The sequence below is a fragment of the Lonchura striata genome, chromosome 8 (assembly GCF_046129695.1).
Source record: "Lonchura striata isolate bLonStr1 chromosome 8, bLonStr1.mat, whole genome shotgun sequence".
Classification (NCBI taxonomy): Eukaryota; Metazoa; Chordata; class Aves; order Passeriformes; family Estrildidae; genus Lonchura; species Lonchura striata.
The window spans coordinates 35506781-35524944 of record NC_134610.1 but is presented as its reverse complement, the minus strand read 5'-3'; the positions used below and the strand labels follow the sequence as shown (position 1 = coordinate 35524944).

General features: G+C 48.8%; 1 protein-coding gene across 1 annotated transcript in view; it reads right to left on the bottom strand.

Annotated features, from left to right (window-relative positions):
* Window positions 1–3053: 3053 nt before the first annotated feature.
* The window catches only part of VWC2L (von Willebrand factor C domain containing 2 like), a 46971-nt gene continuing 31860 nt past the window's right edge, over window positions 3054–18164 (bottom strand). The window contains exon 4 of the mRNA XM_021537217.3: window positions 3054–5115. Within this exon, the coding sequence (XP_021392892.1) occupies window positions 4967–5115 (149 nt within the window). The 3' untranslated portion in view covers window positions 3054–4966. The remainder of the gene's footprint in view (window positions 5116–18164) is intronic.

Genomic DNA, 18164 nt, shown 5'->3' with positions numbered 1-18164 from the left:
CAGGGGAGCCAGCACAGTCAGAGGACATGAACTCCTGAGAAAGTAGAGGCTCTGTCTGTCTAGAGCAGCCACGGATAAGACCCAGCCATGGATGGCCTGCCCAAAAGATGAGGCCATCTCTGCAGATGGCTGCAACCATCACCTGCCCCCAGGGGTGAGATCAGTCAGTGCTGGCAGGGGCGCCTTCTCATTCTGTGTCATCCCAAAGGAGCTTGGCTTAGCTTTTGTGTTGGGTTCTGTCTTTCCTTCCAATTTCCTAGTGCATAATTATCTCTTTGTGTGGCTGAGTGGGGGCATGAGCTGGCATCTTCTGAGAGCAGAGCTCTTTCAAGTACTGGACTTAGTCATGGTAAAAAGATACTTTCTCTTAAGAAAAAAAGGTAATCTATCTGCAAATACAAATAAATCTATATGGTGTATTAGATGGCCCTTGAAAGGTTCCAACCCAAACCATTCTGTGATCCTAAATATATAAATACAGGCAATTCCTTTCCATGCCTTCCATCCCCTGTGTTTTAAAAGCTGAGCTTCCACACCACAAGGAAGGTGGATTCTTGATAAATTTTTCATTTTCACTATTGACTTTCTGTTGCAAACCCATGTCCTTTTGCTGTGTAAAGGGCATTCATTTGCCCTGTATCCACATGGGCCCTCTTTCCCCTTTAACAACCACCAAAGAGAAACACTTTATTGCTCTTGCAGTGCTGGAATCCCAGGCTTTGCTCTTTGCTTTTACCTCTAGCAGAGCTGTGGCTGGACAGGGGTTGCTGCAGTGGATCTGTTATCCAGGGAATGGGCACAGGGCACTCAGCTCACTGTGTGCCACTGAAACCACTGTGTGCTGCTGCCTCAGGAGCACTGGTAGGATGGAGAGTACCCAAAGTTGGGGATTTTCCCAGGCTCAGCCTGGTTTGGAGCATGCTTTGCAGCTTCCTGGGGAAGAAAGACATTGCCCTGCTGTGCTCCGGAGCTGAGTCATTCCCCCTGGGGTGTGCAGGAAATAATTCTGTAATTATAAAACAATCTTGACTAATGGCATATTAATGAGGACAGGGAAAGGTGATGCTCCTGGGATGGGCTTTCCCACTGCTAGGAGAAGGAGGAGGGAACTGTACACAGCTGCTGCATTTGTGGGGCAAAAATGGCATCACATCAGTGAGGTTTGGGTGCAAGAACCCTAAGGAAGGACTTCTTCTGCCTCTGGGTCTGTTTCTTCTGCAAAATTCACTGTTGCTCCTGCTGCAGGTGTTGCCTCTGAGCTGTCCTCTCTCTGATCTGCTCTTTTGCTCCAGTTTGAGTCCTTTTGGCTCCCTTTTCTAGGCATATCTGCTACGCTGTACCATTTCTATCTCCCCTCATTTTTCCTACCCATCAACTCCACCTTTCTGCCCTACCAAGCCCTCTGCTCTTCTTTACCTCTCAGCATCTTCCCTCACCTTTATCCACCTTCTCTCCTCCATCTCCCACAAATACCTGATGTATTTTCAGGAGTGCCAGCCTGGGAGCATGGGGAGGATGGTGCCCATGGAGGAGGTTGTGCTCTCCCATCTGATAACATATGTACCAGGCACCTTTCCCTTCAGCTGGCAGCCTCTGGAAGCCCAAGATGAACCTTTCAACAAGATTAAAGAGATGGTATTAATTGCTATCGATCATGGGTCAACAAATTAAATTGCATCTGCAACTGCATCTCTGAAAGGTCTAAATGAGAAGAGTAGTTAATGGGTCTGGCTGGCCCAGAGCTATGATTAATTAAAGAAAGAAATGAACTACAACATTACAAAGGAAAAAAAAAAAAAAAAAGAAAAAAAAAAGGAAGGAGATTGGGATGACGATGACATTCTGTAGTATATTTGGAGAGTGCTTGATGGGAATTCAGTTCTGGTTCCACCCTAGCCTGAGAGAGGCTGATGGGAAGCAGAGTGGTGGCTATGATTTTTGGGGCTACTGGCACCCCCAGTGCTTTGGAGACACTGCCCACCTGTGACTGGCAACTCTTCCACATAAACAGGGGAAGGTTTCCTAGGAAATGATTAGTGCCCTTCACTTCTCTCTGTGGTCCCAGACCTTGTCCTACTGATGCCCTGGTGCCTGGGGAGAGCTGTGGGATCCCTCGGTGGGACTGTGCCTGACACTGCTGGATTTGGGGGAATCATCTTCCCTTCTACAGTCTGAGCCACAGAGACCTTGCAGACACATCCACCATGGGGTCTGCAGGGCTTTCCCTCGTGTGACCCACAGCATGCTCCAGATCCCTGTGTGGGGTCCTTGGGATCACAGGTCCCCTCCATCTGCCTCTTCTTCCCATTTTTTCCCCACAGTGTTGTGAAAGAGTGAAGGGCCAAATCCTGAGCATTCTCATGTTCCTCAGCAATCCCCCTGCTCTTTCCATGCCAATCCAGCACTTCAGCATCCTACTGGCAGCTGGGAGAAAAGTACTCCTGGGTGGGAATAAGGGCGCTACTGTGACTCCTTGGGAAATAATGAAGTAGCACAGCATGGAATGGAGATGGTGCTTAATTAATAACGAAGAAAATAATAATATGTGGCATGTATAGTGCTGTACTTGTTCCAAGCACTGTACAAACATTAACTACAGTAATTAAGCTGTAATTAATTAGAGTAACTACTAATCAGTGTAAATAATGATGCATCTGGAGGTACCAAAAGGAGTTTGTGAACTGAAAGCAAATTTCCATGTTCAGGAAATGGCATCAAGTATAAAATGGCACCAGTAAAAGTAATAAGAAAAGCAGATGGAGGTTAAAGCGAGAGCCTGGGAGCCATGTTGGTCCATGGCAGCTCCACAAACGGGAATCCTGGTTTGGCAAAGCAAAACTGGTTTAGTGAGTTACTGCTGAGACACTCCCTGAGCAACCCATCCCATCCATGGGATTCTCATGGCTTTTTCCAGGCTCCCCACCTGCTCTTCCCACCCCAGTTGCACTCACCAACACTGTGAAGAGACAGGAACTGAGGCAAGGGATGAGATGGGGAATTGGGAGCTTGAGGGGCTGATGATCAGCAGAGTAAAATACACCACAAATATATAATTTTGGGGTTTTTTTGCTGGTTCACACACTTTATATTTAACAAAATAATTTTTTAATAATATAGTCTTTTGCACATCAAATATTGTTTCTAGGACCCCTCCCTCCCATTTGTACAGATTTTTTTTTTCTCACTAGTTTCAGGCACACTATTGTTTGAAAGTTTTGAAACTGGATAGTCATTGACAGGCAACAGCTTACAAAGAAATGTGGTGATGACGTCTCGAATGGTACCAGCTCGGCCTGCAGGGAGCCAATGCTCAGCCACAGGACAGCAGTTGCTGTGCTAAGTGCTCCTCCCACCCCTGCCCTCCAGGAAAACACCAAAATGGGGAACAAATGAAAGGATAAAGGCATTTGTGTGTATAAACTGAGCCTGATGTGCTGATCTGCTTCGGTGAGGATGCTGTGGGGAGGATTTGCTGCCCTCACTGTCGAGAGCAGGTGCTGGACAGGAGCCTGAACTCTGAACAAAATAAGCACCACCACCCCCATGGCACTGAGGAAAAAGCAGGGAACCGGGCGTGGACAGAGATGGGAAAGGCCCCCGTGCTCGCCTGGCCAGGCAGGCAGGGACATCACATTGGTGGCTTTTCTTTCACAGTATCGTCTGGAGGCTGCAGCCTGAGAAAGCAGGAGGTACCAGTGCTGGAAAGCCTGCTGGGGACCCTTGGCTGCTGGGGACCTCTGCTTCTGGCAGGCAGGCACAGAAAGCAGCTGCTTTTGAGAGACAGCCCTCACAGGAGCCCAGCCCAGCCCTGCTGCACCACGGCTTGCTTTATCCCCGGCAGTGTGGATGCTGGATCCTCCCACTGTAGCAAAGGGTCTTACCTGCCAGCTGAGCCAGTTTAGTGCTGCCACAGCCATGGGACATTCCTGGAAACCTCCAGAGTGGGGTGATCCCATATGTTAATTGTGACCTGCTGTCACTGAAGGCAATGAAACACTGCCCTTGGCTCCAGTGAGAGCAGCTTTGGGATGGAACAAGGCAGGTGAGCAAGTGCTCAGGACAGGTGGGGCCCTCTTCCCTCTGCTCCACCACTGATACCCCTGCCAGGAATCATACACAAACAAGCCAGGTAAGATGTTGTTTTCATGGAGCACCTTCTGGTTGGCTGCCCCAGCCTGGCCATGCAGCTGCTGTGGGCTCTGCTCCCATCAAGGTCACATTGACTGTGTAGGTGTCTTCGACTTTATTGTCCCCACTCAGTGGAGAAAGTGTAACACAGATACAGCTTTGTGTCGTGGCTGTCCGGCCTATACCTGTGCATCTACCTCGGTCCTGCTGCAGGTTACAATCACTTGGGTTTTTTCTTTAACCCCCCCATCCCTTGTAATTTCTACCTCTCTCCTGTCCTTAGTGCCACCTGCGCTTACAGACACAATAAAAATGCTCCATCTATTGCTCCATTCGTAGCTGTATTGTCCCGACAATCTCAGCTTAGGAAGAGACTTTAAAAAAAAGAAAAAAAAATCACAATAGCAAAAAACCTTCAAATAAATAACTGTGAAAAACCCCACGATCCACACTGTAGAAAGTGAGAGCAGTGAATCCATCGGTGCCTCCAAGGCACGGCCAGGCCAGGACCGTGCACGGGCTGTTTTCCTGCTGTCCTGCCCTGCTCCCAGCAGCACGTCCCTGCCGAGCACTGGTGGCTCCCAGAGCAGACCAGACACCTGGACACCGGGAACAGAGAGTGCATGGCGGGACAGCAGCTGCAGGAGGCACGGGGACACCCTTCCCTGCAGGTACCCATCTCTGCTCCTGTTGCACTCTCGCAGGGCCTGCTGGGGACCCTGCTGCAGCTGGCAGGAGGTCAGACACGGGGGCAGCATCGAGGCCGTTCCTTCATCATCATCATCATCATCATCACCATCATCACCATCGCCGTGAGCGGGTTGTTGGCCAGGGGCTGCTACAGAGCCTGCTTGCCCTGGCACTCGCGCTTGGAGCACTGCGCCGGCTTCCACCAGTCCCCGTTGTGGCAGTGGCAGATGTTGCAGTCGTCCACCTTCACCTCGATGCCCGCGGGAATTATCGTGGTGCCCGCAAAGCAGTTGGGACCTGCGGAAACACAGGGGGTAACAGGATAAATACTCCACGTTTGGATTGGGGGCAGCACTCTGCCCTAAGCCTGGGACAGGCAGGGACCCAGTGCCAGCCCCTTGCTGTGCTCTGGCCATGCCACCGCCACTGCTGACATCTGCAGCAATGCTCCCACCTTGCTCAGTGCCCAGCCTTGGGCCCACAGCAATCCCTTCTCGTTTTTTGGTTGCCCTCAGGCACTAAGGGGGGAAAAAAAGGCCTCAAAACTTTCCTCTCAGTTTCTGCACCCAGCCCCTAGAACAAATGGCATTGGCAGTCAGCTTTTTGCACTTGGCTGGCCACTAATTTAGTACCTCTTTTGCCTTAAATTTTAGCTGCAGGATAGACAAGATCATGAGGACAAGCATGAAGACACAGCCCAGCCTTTGCTGTTCCAGACTGGGAAACCTAAAGGGATAAAGGGAGCTGCAGGGACCAGAGCCAATCCATCTCCTAAGGCCATTGGCAACCATGCTCCAACACCAGGTAACCCCAAGGACCTCCACCAGCTTGGAGCTATTAACCAAAAATTATTTCTTGCATCACCTTTCAAATTAGCTTTCTGATAAAATCTTGGTTATTCTCCTCAAAGGTAATTCCTTTAATCTGCTTATTATTGCTTTGGGTCTTTTTTTTTTTTTTTTTTTTTTTTTTTTTTGCTTCTTTATTACACAATATAAAAGCTGAGCAGCAAGTCAGCAAGGACCTTATTTCCCAGTCACAGAATTGTTGGGTAGGAAGGAATCTTAAAGCCCTTTCCTCCTCCTCATAAAAGCCCCACAAATATCCACTGCCCATTGTTCCTTTGCAAACTCTCTCCTCTTCCCCTCTTACTCCTTCACCGCTTAGTGCCAGGAATTAACGTCAGAGCCAGCAGCACACAAAACCAAATTCAAGGCAGTCACACTGGTGGCATTGGGGAAGCATAAAGTCATTTGAAAAGTGTTTTGTGGCTCGAATGCTGTTCACAAATGTCACCTCTTGACTGGCACCAGTTTTACTCTATGCCTCCAGTGCATGAGGTGCATTCCAAAGGTGAGAGCATGTACAGACATGGAGTTATGGGCAAGTTGTTCCTTATGTTTTAGGCTTAAGGCTGGGAAAGGGAAACAGGGTCCCTTATGAGGCTGGAAACAGGCTGAGCTGTAGCCAGCCCAGTGCCAGGGTCCTACGTTTTTTAGTCTCAGAGAGCAATTCATGAGTGCCCTGACTTCAGTAAGGTGCTCCTCAGGACCCTTTGTTGAACAAGCCATGAGTCTTGCATGGCTGGGCTTAACCAGATAATTTAGAGTGCCTGAGTGTTACTTGTGTTTCAACACCTTCTCATTAAAGGCCCCTTCAAACAAGGCTCTACAGCAACATTTCACATCTATCTTCATCAGGCCATGAGAGAAAGATGCCTAGATGGCTCCTGTACAAAATTTGGGGTGACAGGGTGTACCCCAGGGCTGCTGCTTCTCCATGGACAGGGCCTGGGAAGGCAGGCTGTGGCTGTGGGAAGGTCTGTGCTGCTCCATGCTGCCTCCTTGGCTGAACCAGCATGTGAATTCCATCAGCATTCCAGGAAGAAGTTGGCTTTTACTCCAAACAAGGAGGTTCTGCTGCACGTGCAGAGCCAGAGCACAGGTGAACAGGGCTGCTGGCACTGGAGCAGCCCTGTGAGTGGGGATGTTTTAAGGCTGCTTCGAGCTGGGCCTTGAGCTGGGCAAGCTCCAAAGAGCCCCTCCCACCTCAGCCATTACAAACTGCAAAGAACTTTAAAGCCAGAAGCTACCAGCCAAGAGCATGAACAGAACAGCCAAACTTTACATATGCACACATGGTGTCTGTGTTTTTCCTTGCAGGCATGAGGTTAGAGCAGCATGACCTGTTCTGGTCACGAGCTGAAGATTTCCCAAATGGACATCTGTCTGGAAGACACCATGCTGGTCAGAAAGGCTGTGATTCCAATGGTGGTATGTCTCTGGCAACCCACTGAAGTTGTCACACTTTCTCAGAGCCTTTGAGTCCCTATACTGGCTGTGCCACTGCCTGTGTTCTTCACCTCTGGTTTAATTCCCTGTTTCCTGAAGCCCAGTGAGTGGGGGTGTTTCATGACCCAGCGAGGATGTCACTGTCAGGTAATTTGCTGCTGTTAAATGTCCAGGGTTCAAAGCCATGAAAATTCCAATAACTGCAGGTAGCTGTATCTGAAGTTGAAATAAATGCCTGGGATGGCACATTAGTGGGATGCGCCGACTGCCTGTTGATGTCCAGGATGCCCAGGGTGGGCAGCCTCCACTCAACAGCCTGAACCTGCACTCCCACAGCAAAGAAACTCCTTTTTATTGTAATAGACACAAAACAGCTTCCTCTGGAGATTAGGGTGGCAAGGAAAGGGGAAGATCATCTTCCCTCTTGTTGCCCTGTGTGTTAAGCAACCCATTTGAGAGGCCAGTGCTGCCTCCACACCAGAGGCAGCCACAGCTTCAGCAGACACCCCAGAGGAATGTCTCCAGACAGCTTCATCTGGATTTACAGCACTGCTAGCCCACTCTGAGGGCTGGGAACAGATGGGAGGCTGGCAGTGAGGGAGGCAGCAGGTTTGCTCATTCACAGGTGAGTCAGCTTTGCCTCCCAGACAGGCTTTGGGGACCCAACACCTCCCTCATGGGACTTTGGCACCTCAGTGGTACAGGGATCATGGTCAGCCAAGGGTGATGGCATTGGGACTGGCTGATGGGCTGCTGCCAACTGGGCAAAAGCTTATTTTTCCTTCGTCCTGCTTATCTGTTCAGTCCTTGGTTGCTCTTTCTCCTCCCAGCAGCCCCAGGTCTGTTCTCCCTCCTGAGCTTCCCCAGGGGGTCATAGGGACATAAAACAATCATTGAATACCCCTCATTAATGCCCCAGGACAGGGAGGAGCAGAAGCAGACACTGAAGTGGAGATGGTTGAGGGGGATATGGTAAAAACATCACCTGCACCTCTGAGGTCCCCCACTGGAGAGGGGATCCTTTATTCTGGGGACAGCAGCACAGCAGCGTTCCTGCCCCAGCCAAGGGCATGGGGCAACTCTGCAAATCTGTAATTAAACACTAAGGATCTGCCCCTGTGTAATTAAACACTAATGATCTTCCCCTCTGATCTCTGGTATCTGTTGAGCCTGGAAGGACCTGGCAAGCATCTCCATGTCTAACATAAAATCCCTGGGACACTGCCCCCACCCCAGAGGGGCTGGGTAAGGTGAAGGGGGCAAAGACAGCGATGCTGGGTAAATCACAGGGGCTGCCAGACCAGCCCTTGCTGCAGCAGCACCAAGCATCCCTGGGCTGGCCAGGAGCTGCACTCAGAGGCTGAACTGAGGGGAAAATCACAGCTATTGGGTTTGTTTTCTTTCTTCTTGGCTTTTAGCAAAATGGAGGAGAACATGACCCAGGGCTCTGCTGACATCTTCCCTTCTGTGGGATGTTCTGCCTCTCTCCTGACGGACTTTAGTACTTTTAATTTGGGCCAACACTGCCACTGCTCTGGACCTTTTATTTCCCAGCACTCTCAAAATAGCCCCTTCTGCATTGCCTGAGTGAAATGGTTTCTTTTGCTCACCATAGTGAGCTGGACAGAGCTTTATTGCATCCTCTCTCTCCCACTGCTATCCCCCATTCCTACAGAAACATGCATTTCTAACAGAAGGAAAAATTTCTACACTTCATATGTGATAATTCAACTGAAATTCCCATTGCCTGAAATCCAGTTTTCCAGCACAATCACTACTAGCCAGCCTTTCCCCCTCTTTTTTTTTTTTTTTCCCTATTTAAATTTCTCTCACTATCCCACTGGAAAACAGGATCCTGTTTGTCCAAACTGGGATGCAGAGAGCATTGCACTCAGAGAGGCACTCAGAGAGGAACCCTGCTGCACTGCTGGAATTTAGGTGAAAATGTGCCATGGCACAGAAAATACCTCATGGCTGGAGCATAAGTCACCAGGGAGTTTTCCAGAAACTTTGGGATTTACAGAGCTGGCAGCTACTGGTGGAGATCACCTCCAGCACTTGGGGATCTGCACGGCTGTGCTATGTACCTTGGAGGGGCTGCAGCCCTTAAAGCCACAACCAGAGCCCACAACAAGAAATCAAGTCCTATTTTTTTTTTCCTGCTGTGCAGCAGAACTCAACAGACTCTTTACAATTCTCCAGCGTTCCTTTTCCCTCCCAATGTTTCCAAAGCTCAGGGCCCCAGCTTGGTGCTGCTGAGGACTAGCCTGAGCTTTTTCCACCGTGGGTGCTTGGAGGAACTGGATGAGACCAGGGTCTGCCAAATCAACACCAAAACAAACCCCCAGAGAATGACACAGAGCAGCAGTATCGGTTTTTAAGTCATTATTCAAAGGAGGATGCTGCTCAGAAATATTTGATGATATGTCAAGCACATCAGGTTACTTATGATAATAGCAGTGGGAACAAGAAGCTGCTTTGGGCAAAGGCTGCTGTCCTGCTCTCTGTAAAAGCATCTTAAACCACGACTGTGATGATAACAGGACACTAATCACCCTTTTTCCTTGCTCAGGGAGACTGATGGGAGAGGTTTGCTGCTCCCATAGACAGTGTAATAGTGAGACTGCTTTGCTTAACATAGTTAATACTCATAAAAGCCAGCAGCACTCCAGGCTGTTTGCTAGAACAGCTGTGAAGATTTTTATGGAGATGTATTAGGGACATTCAGATGCTGGTTTGATGGGAGAGATGTAAAAAAATCATATTTGGTTTTTGTTGTTTGGGGAGAATGATGGAAAATTCTGCAACCATCTGCTGGAGGTCAGGTACTTGGGTGATGACCCTGCTCCACTGCATCCCTGTTCCAGAGGGAATTTGGGGGCCAGGCTCTCTCCAACCCCATGAGCTGATGCCTTGGAGCCTCTCAGTGCCAAACAGCAGCGTCCCCCCAGCTCCCTGTGACTCCTCAGATGGGTTTTACTGAACTCAGCAGCTCTGCCTGTGGCTTTCAGCAGCTCTGAATTTAGCTTTGTGTGTGCAGAGAAGCAATAAAAGGAAATCAAATGTTAATCAAACAGCAAGCACGGATCACTTCAGGCCAACTGTGATATTCAGATGTGCCCTGAATAGCATCTTGCCCCAGACAAAGCTCATCATCTCCACCAGAACTTCTCATTGTGCAACCCCTGATTCCAGCAAGAGTGGTAGCTTCCCCTCAGTAAAATATGCCTCCTGCCACTTCTTTGAGAGCCTCCCCATCCCTTTAGGAAATATTAAAGCTGACTCCAGGAGAATTTAGCTTATTCAGTCAATGGATTCCATCAAGGAGAGAAGTGCTGATGGCTACGCTTATCTGCCTAGTTAAGACAGCTGCTAAATAGCAGTTCAATTCAGCAGCCATCCCTCAGGCTCCCAAGTGGTGTGCCCCACAATTGAAGTTGCAAGGGATAAGTGGAAAACTGTAGTGTTTCCTGACAGTATTTAGGAATGAATACACCCTGGAACATCCCCCTGGACGCTCGCTCAGCTGAATGAGGCTCAACAATTTTGCTTTTGGAGCTCGACCATGAACACAGTTGGGCATGGGGGTTTGCTGTTGGCAGTGTGTTTTGGCCTGGGGGAGATGTTTCTACTGAGCATGGCCAAGTGTCTTCCCAGTGGGAAGGCAGATTATCCTCTGCATGTCTCCACAAAACAGGCCTCTCCCAGGCTTCACCATGACCATCCCACACCACGAGCCATGCAGACTCCAGCACTGGTGTGAAACAACCCCTTGCAGAACAGCAACCAAATGAAGATGACACTTGGAATCCACACAAGGATGCTCATGGATCCCCAACAGAAAAAGAAGAAAAACACAGCAGAATCCCCAGGCTCTGTCACAGAGGCAAGAAGTTGCCTGTGCCTGCATCTTGGGACTTTTTCCATGTCTGGGCTGAACTCTGTGCTCAGAAGGGAAGGAGAACCAGTGTCTTGTTTTTAACGATGGCCTCCGTTTTTGGGGGTTAACATTGCTTGTCTCTGCTGATCCTGCAGGATCTTTTCAAATGTTCACTTAGCTCTGGCAATGCTATTTATGTGATCACTTCAGATTGCAAGAAAAGAGCTCAATTTGTGGCTTTAATTAAGGAGCTGGGGAGGGAGAAGTCCTGTTCTCACTGCCTGGTGTGGAGAGTGCCAGCCCCTCTCTCTCTGGGGGAAGGAGGAGGCAGCAAGTGAAGCTGCAGGTGAGACATAAGGAAATCAGCTGGTGATGCTGAGCTTTGCCTTGCTGGAAATTAAATCTGGTGATGCTCTGCAGGGGCAGCTGAAAACCCTACCCAAAGGAAACAACCCTTGAGCTTTCTTGTGTTAAAAGGAGGCCAGAGCTGGAGATCCTGGCTTGGAGCATGGCTGAAGCCTGAGGGTGCATTGGGAACGGGGCTGCCGTGATCCCGGTGTGGGGCAGTGAGTTCTCACCCCAGTAACCCCGGGCTCTGATCCCTCTGCCACTTCTCAGTGGAGACAGGAGGGACAGCACAGTGCTGTGGTTCTGCCTGCTCCCTGCTCCTGCAGGTGATGTCCATGTCCTCCAGGCTACAGAGGACACAGCTCCTAACAGCACAAACACAGGAGAAAAGAACCCCCTGGACTCCAAAGTCCATAATCATCCAACCACCCAACCTCCACAGGGACTCCTGCAGGGCTGGAAATGGGACTGCTGCAGGTCAGTGTCCCTGTCCCTGTCACCATCAAGTCTGGAAGCTGCTTCTCAGCCTGCTCACACTCTCAGGCAGCAGTGAGCTCTCCTGTGATGCAGGATCAATGCATCGTCTGCCCCCTCAGTAAAATCTGTATGCTGCTCCATTTTCAGGAGGGATAAGAACTGAATCTACCAACCCTTGCCAGCCTGAGTGCCACAAATTAAACCTCCCTCCCTCCAGCACCCTTCCAACCCCCAGCCATTCAAAAGCTCAGGAATTGATCTGTTCCCCCCCCCCCCCCCCCCCTTTTTTTTTTTTTGATTGCTGTTGATATTTTAAAATGCCAAAAGAAAGTCTTGGTCTCTGTCAGTTTAAGCCCATTCCCCCTTGTCCTGTCACTCTGTGGTTCCCAGCTGTGGTAACAAGTATCTCCTCCTTGAGGTGGCCCCAAGATGGAAGGTTCACTCTGCCTCCCTGTCCAGCCACCCAGGCAGAGCTGGCTCTGGCTAACAGCTCCTGGAGACATCTGGTGATACCTTCTAGATGTCCATGAGCTTTCAATCATGTGCACCACTGCCCCAAAGAATTACTCTCCTCCGAGGCTGATCTGTAGCTCTTTTCCACCCTTCCTGCATTTTTCACTGCTCAGAAGTCAATGTTAACAGCCCTTCTCAAGTCCTGCCTATTTACAGGAGATTTTTCCAGCCATAATCCACATTACTGGGTGCCTGAAAATGCCTAAAAGTTATTTAACCTCTGCATTAATATATATATATATATATATCTGCAGTATCCTTGTCCAAATTAAATCCAAGTTGCTCACTCCAGGCCAGCCCTCCATCATTAGAAGGAATGCATTAAGAAGGCGAGGGGGAGGTGAAAAGCTCAGTTCAGGACAATGAGAGCTGTTCCACTGGCTTTTGCCAGCGATGCAGCCACACAATAAAGAAAATAGAACACAGCAGCAGCTCCCAGCAGCCCAGTGGGACAGGGACCTCCTGGTGGCCTCACATCCCCTCCTGGCTCTCCTCACACCGGGAGGGTCACATCATCCAGGCTGTGCTCAGACAATCCCGAGTATCTGCTGCCTTGGAGTCTAATAAATGCAGGGGCCCCACTCGAGTTCCCTAAACTGTGAGCTGGCAGCCAGTGACAGAGACTGATTTAGGCTCACTGCTTTGCACTGCAGTTAGAAAAATACTGATGGCTCATTATCCGTCTTAATCAGCAGCAGCAAACAAATGAGGGACAGGGAGACATCCAGAAGGGAATACACCACATTACTCCTCCTTATTGATAGCACAGTTACTTAATTTGATGTGGAGACATAACTTCAGGCATCACTAAATAGTGGAGCAGGGATGTTTTGGTGCAGGGAAGATCTATGGGTGCAATTTAAAAGCTGTCTGTTGGCAGCGGTGACGTCCATGGGCGCCGACACCGATCGCAGCTCCACGGACAGGCTGGACACCAGCCCTCACCAAGACAAATGAGGACGGTGTCCCTTCCACAGCTAAAATGCATCAGCTGAAAATGGTAGAGCCCCACCCCACTCTTCACCTTCTGTGCTTGTGGGATGAGCTGGACAACAGGGGACCAAGCCCAGGACTGAGCACAGAATCCCAGAATGGTTTGGGCTGGAAAGGACCTTAAAGCTCATCCACCTCCACCCTCTGCCATGGGCAGGGATAACTTCTGCTGGACCAGGCTGCTCCAGGCTGCATCCAGCCTGTCCTTGGACACTTCCAGGGATGGAGCAGCCACAGCTTCCAGTGTCTGATGGCTTCTGGATGGTCATGTCCAACCTGCCCTTCCCTGGGCACTGCCTGTGCCAGGGCAGCAGAGCTCTGGATCAGAGCTTTGGCACAGCTCACTTGGGGAAGGCAGCATGGAGATGGTGGAGCAACGCTCATGATCTGGGCACACCAAAGGAAATAATGCAAGCAGCACATTTCCCACTGCTTCAGATGATGGTATCTGCTTCCCCTTATGGACATTTCCCCCAGTCCTGTGCACCCAGCCTCTCTGTTTCTGATCCCAAGTACACCTAAATTTAAGCTGGGAGCATATCCAAGTGCACTTTGAGCTCCCTGCAAAACCTCCATCCCCAGTCTGCCCGTTTGACTGGATTTCTAATCCAGTTGTGGGTTAGGGACTGCTGGCCAGCAGGGTTAGGCATTGCTGGAGTGGGAATTAACAGGTATCAAATTCATAACCCTTTATGCACTCTGCTGACTCATACACACCAGGGGCAGGCTTGAAGTGAAACCAAGGAGGTTTCACCTGGCTGGAGGAGCCAGACATGGATAAGTCCCAGACAGCAGAAGAGCAACTCCCACTGCTTCAGATTCATCTGTAAATCCAGGGCTTTACCCCCTCCTTTTAGTGTAAAATGCAGGTTGGCATTTTCAAAGTTGCCTATGGGATTTACATACCAAATTCCTTTTCATTTTAAAAGGATCTGTGTGTGCAAATACCTTGATCAACACTGAAAAGTTTAGTGTATGGTAAAAGGCCTGCAAAGGCAAAGGGCCCAGCATTGCATAGGCACAAACTGTGCATCCCAAGCAGGTTTTCTGAACCAGGTTTTACTGTGCCCACTCTGCACTGGAGGAGGAAAACTCTAACACCTCAAAGCCAGCAATCATCTGTTAAAGGAGAAATGTGTGTTTCAGCATTACCTGACCAAACAAACAGGATTAGCTCTTAAAAATCTTTTTGCAGACAGCATAAAGTTTTGGTGAAATAGCACAGATTTTCTTTTTAATACAGGTAGATTGTAATTGTGGGCAATGAAAGGTGCTTTGAGGTAATTTTAAGCTTTCAGGTAAGTATCAGGCTTTCAAAAAATTGTGTAAATAGGTACTTCCCAAAATGAATTCTAAAAGTACTGAAGGTACATTCATTTTTTTAATGGTTCAAACATAGCGTGAGGTGAGGTGATTTTTTTTTTTTTAGCTGGAATTGAATAGATTAATTTAAATGAAATTAATTAAACTACTGCATCAGCTCACTGACTCAGGTGCCAGAAGCAGCCATGGGACAATGTGTGCCATGGAACAGGCTCGGTCCCAGTGACTGTGCCCTTGCAGCCACTATTTCCCAAGGAAGGAACTAGGATGCAGAGAAGAAAACTCATCCTAGGACTTGGCTGCATGTTCACCCTGCAGTGGTCTGGGCAGCTCCCAGGGACACTGGGACACTGTCAGGGAGCAGGCAGCCACAGCTCTTGCTCCATGCAGGTGTGGGAGGACACCCTGATCTAGGAAAATAAGGACCCAGATAGCCCCTGGATGCCAAAACACCAGGCCTGTGGTCCCCTGCCCAGGTGTCTCCACTCAAAGGCAAAGGTTAACAACAAAAGAATAACAAGCAGGGCTTTTTCCCTGGGTCTTCTGAGCTTTTAGCTGACTTATTCGCCTCTTGGTTGCACTTCATGTGAAAATGTAATGATTTTTATGGCCCACTTTAATATTTTTATGTCTTTTTTTCTTCAGAAAAAAAATCCCACATTTGGTGTAAGAATTAAAACAGTATTTCATGCTTAACTGCAATCACAGATGATGTATGGAAGAGAGCTGGCTTCATGTCAACTCAATATAAAGCCAGAATTGAATCTAACTTGGTCACTACAGCTGTGCGATGTTTTATGGGGTGAGGGGATTTTTTTTAGATCAGTCATAAATGAAATGGAAACTTTGACTGGGCTCATTTTGTATCAAACAGGAGCAAAAAAATGTAGGGAAGAACCAGGATTGCTACACATTTGTCTGAGTTGTTCCTGTAGAGGTGGCGCGTGCTGCAAACCCAGCCCAGCTCCGGCCATGCTGCAGTGCAATCAGAGCCTGCTGGCACAAAGGCCCTGCCAGGGCAGCGGGGCTTCCTGAGCCCTGGGGAGCCACAGGCCAGGACCAAACTCCAGCTCCTGTCTGGAGAACAGCATCACTGCACTCCACATCCCTGTGGGATGGGAAAAATGCCCTCAGGCCTCTCTGCCACCATGGCATGAATGTGATGCTTTGAGGACACCAGCACAGTCCCACTTGTGTTTCCCACCTGGTGACAGATTTTTCTGACGGCGATTTTAAATGTGGGGTTGTATTAGAAATTGGTTTTCAAAGCAAAGACAAAACATTCCATGTAAGGGAGGAGCTGCTGTGGAAACCATTTCTTCCTGCTCTGGCTTCTGTTTGAGTTTTTGGGTTTTCTGCTGCTGACTTTGAGCAGAACCCCTCTTCTGCTGCCTTTACCACCATTCCCATCTCCCTGGCCTCCACAGTCTCCAGCACTATTCCCAGCCTCCTGGCCTCAGTGATAATGGACACAGAAATGATGGCCACGGGAAGGTAAGATGTGAAAGGGGAATTTAATGGTAAAAATTGAAGTCAGTCAGCAAAGGTTCCCTTTGCAGTCAAAGGATCGACCTTCTGGGGGTGTTTAACAGTATCAGCCTTTGGATCTGCCTGTTTCATCCCTATAAATTTAGGATGGGCTGCAGTGACAAACCTCCCATCTCTGTGCAAATCCATACAAATGATTGATTACTTGTAGAAGCAGAATAACCACAATGGCAGAAACAGTATTTCTTAGTTTATGTGGGGAATTTAATTACTTGTCTGTGGCACAGGAAAGGAAAATCAGGAAAACACCTTCCCTGACCCCACCCCAACCACTAAGGCTGGTGTTAGAGAGACAGATGTGGCACTGCTGTGACAAAATCTGCATCTCCTGAGGAAACGGGAGGAGTGGGGAATGGAAGGGGCAGGGCAGGAGAGGTGGATGCATCTTGAGGACACACATGGCGAGACCAAAGCACTGCAAGGACAGGCAAGCATTGGTCTGATGGACAGAAGGAACAAGCAGAGGTTGGTGCTTCTGGAATAAACAGGCCCCTAAGCACTTCTGCTGGCACCTGTCCTGATTTCTCCAGCAGCTGCAGAAGCAGCTGTAATCCATGTTTTGTCCCAGGTTTTGCCCTTCCCATGCTGTTCCACTCCCTGAATTTAACAGTGTCCGTGGCATTTCCAGGGTGCTTTCAGATGGTTCAGAAAAAGTCCAGCTGGTGACAGAAATAAAATGAGTGGTGTGCTGGTTTTGCTTGGGAACAGCTGTGTTTAATGAAATCACCCAAGGAAAAAAGGAAGGTGCTTTCCTTAGCTCAGAAATCTGAATGTCACCACGGAAGGCATAACCACAGTGCACGTGGGCCTTTGTACTCTGCAGGTGTGATACTGTGCTGATGTGCTGGGACAGGACAGTTATTCTGTGAGGTAACAGCTGGGAGTGATGGAAGGCTGTGGAAAAATGATGGTGCATACACGTGGTTCTGCATCCCTCCTGCCCAAACTTCCCAAAGCTTTGTTACCCTTCTCTGCAGTCTGTTTTTAGTAATTTCTGAATGAAATTCTTGTTCACCCTCTGGTCTCAGTGGCACCACAGCATCTGAATGGCTCACAACCCCTACCCTCCCACATTCCCCTGGGACTGGGAGTGCACTGGGCAAACTGAGGCACAGAGGCAGTGGGGGCTCATGAGGGAATGCAGATTATTCAAATTAAACCCAGCAGAAAATGGGATTTGACTTGCAGCAACAGGAAGGTTTGAGGCTGCAAAGTGCCTTCTCAAGTGTGATGGGAATTGGTTCACCTTACTGGCAGAGGGAAGGAACTGTGGGACAGGGTGGCAAAGTGAGGGACAATGACATCCAAAAATTCCCCGCTTCTGAGTGTTCCCACACTCTTTAGCTAGTATTCTCTGCCTTGTTTTTCCTGTGTTCATTCTGTGCCTTACAATTTTTTTTTTCAAAGCCAGAAGAGGGATTTAGACATTAGAACAGCTACTGACCTGATACGAGTTAATGATTTTATAAAACCCCTAAAAAATGCTTTACTTTAAAAGATTGATGTTTCCTATTGTATTTTTTCAATGCCAATTAATTACTTAATTCATTAGCAATGTAACACAGGAATAGTCTTTGAAAATCTGCTGCTTTGTGTAGATGCCTTTAATTATGGATAATTAAATACTGTGGAAGGACCTGATTATACCTCTGAGCATTTTCTAATCTGGAAAATGAAACACACTCCTGTACTCCTGAACACATAAAACAAAAGCTGAGCTCAACAGCCACAGGAAGTAAAAAAAGATGGGAAAACAAACACCCCAAAAGCCAGAACCACTCCAAACACTGCAACTAAAAGAGGGTGGGAATTCCTGGGGTGGCTTGAAGGCTTTGTGCATGCCCTGCCCCAGGGTTAGACCCAGACTCTGCTTTGCTGGGGTACAAGGAGGAGCCCAAGTGTGCTCAACGTGGAACTGCTGCAGCCAGCAAGCAAACATGGGCCCAGTGAACACAACTCCCTGTGAGCACTTG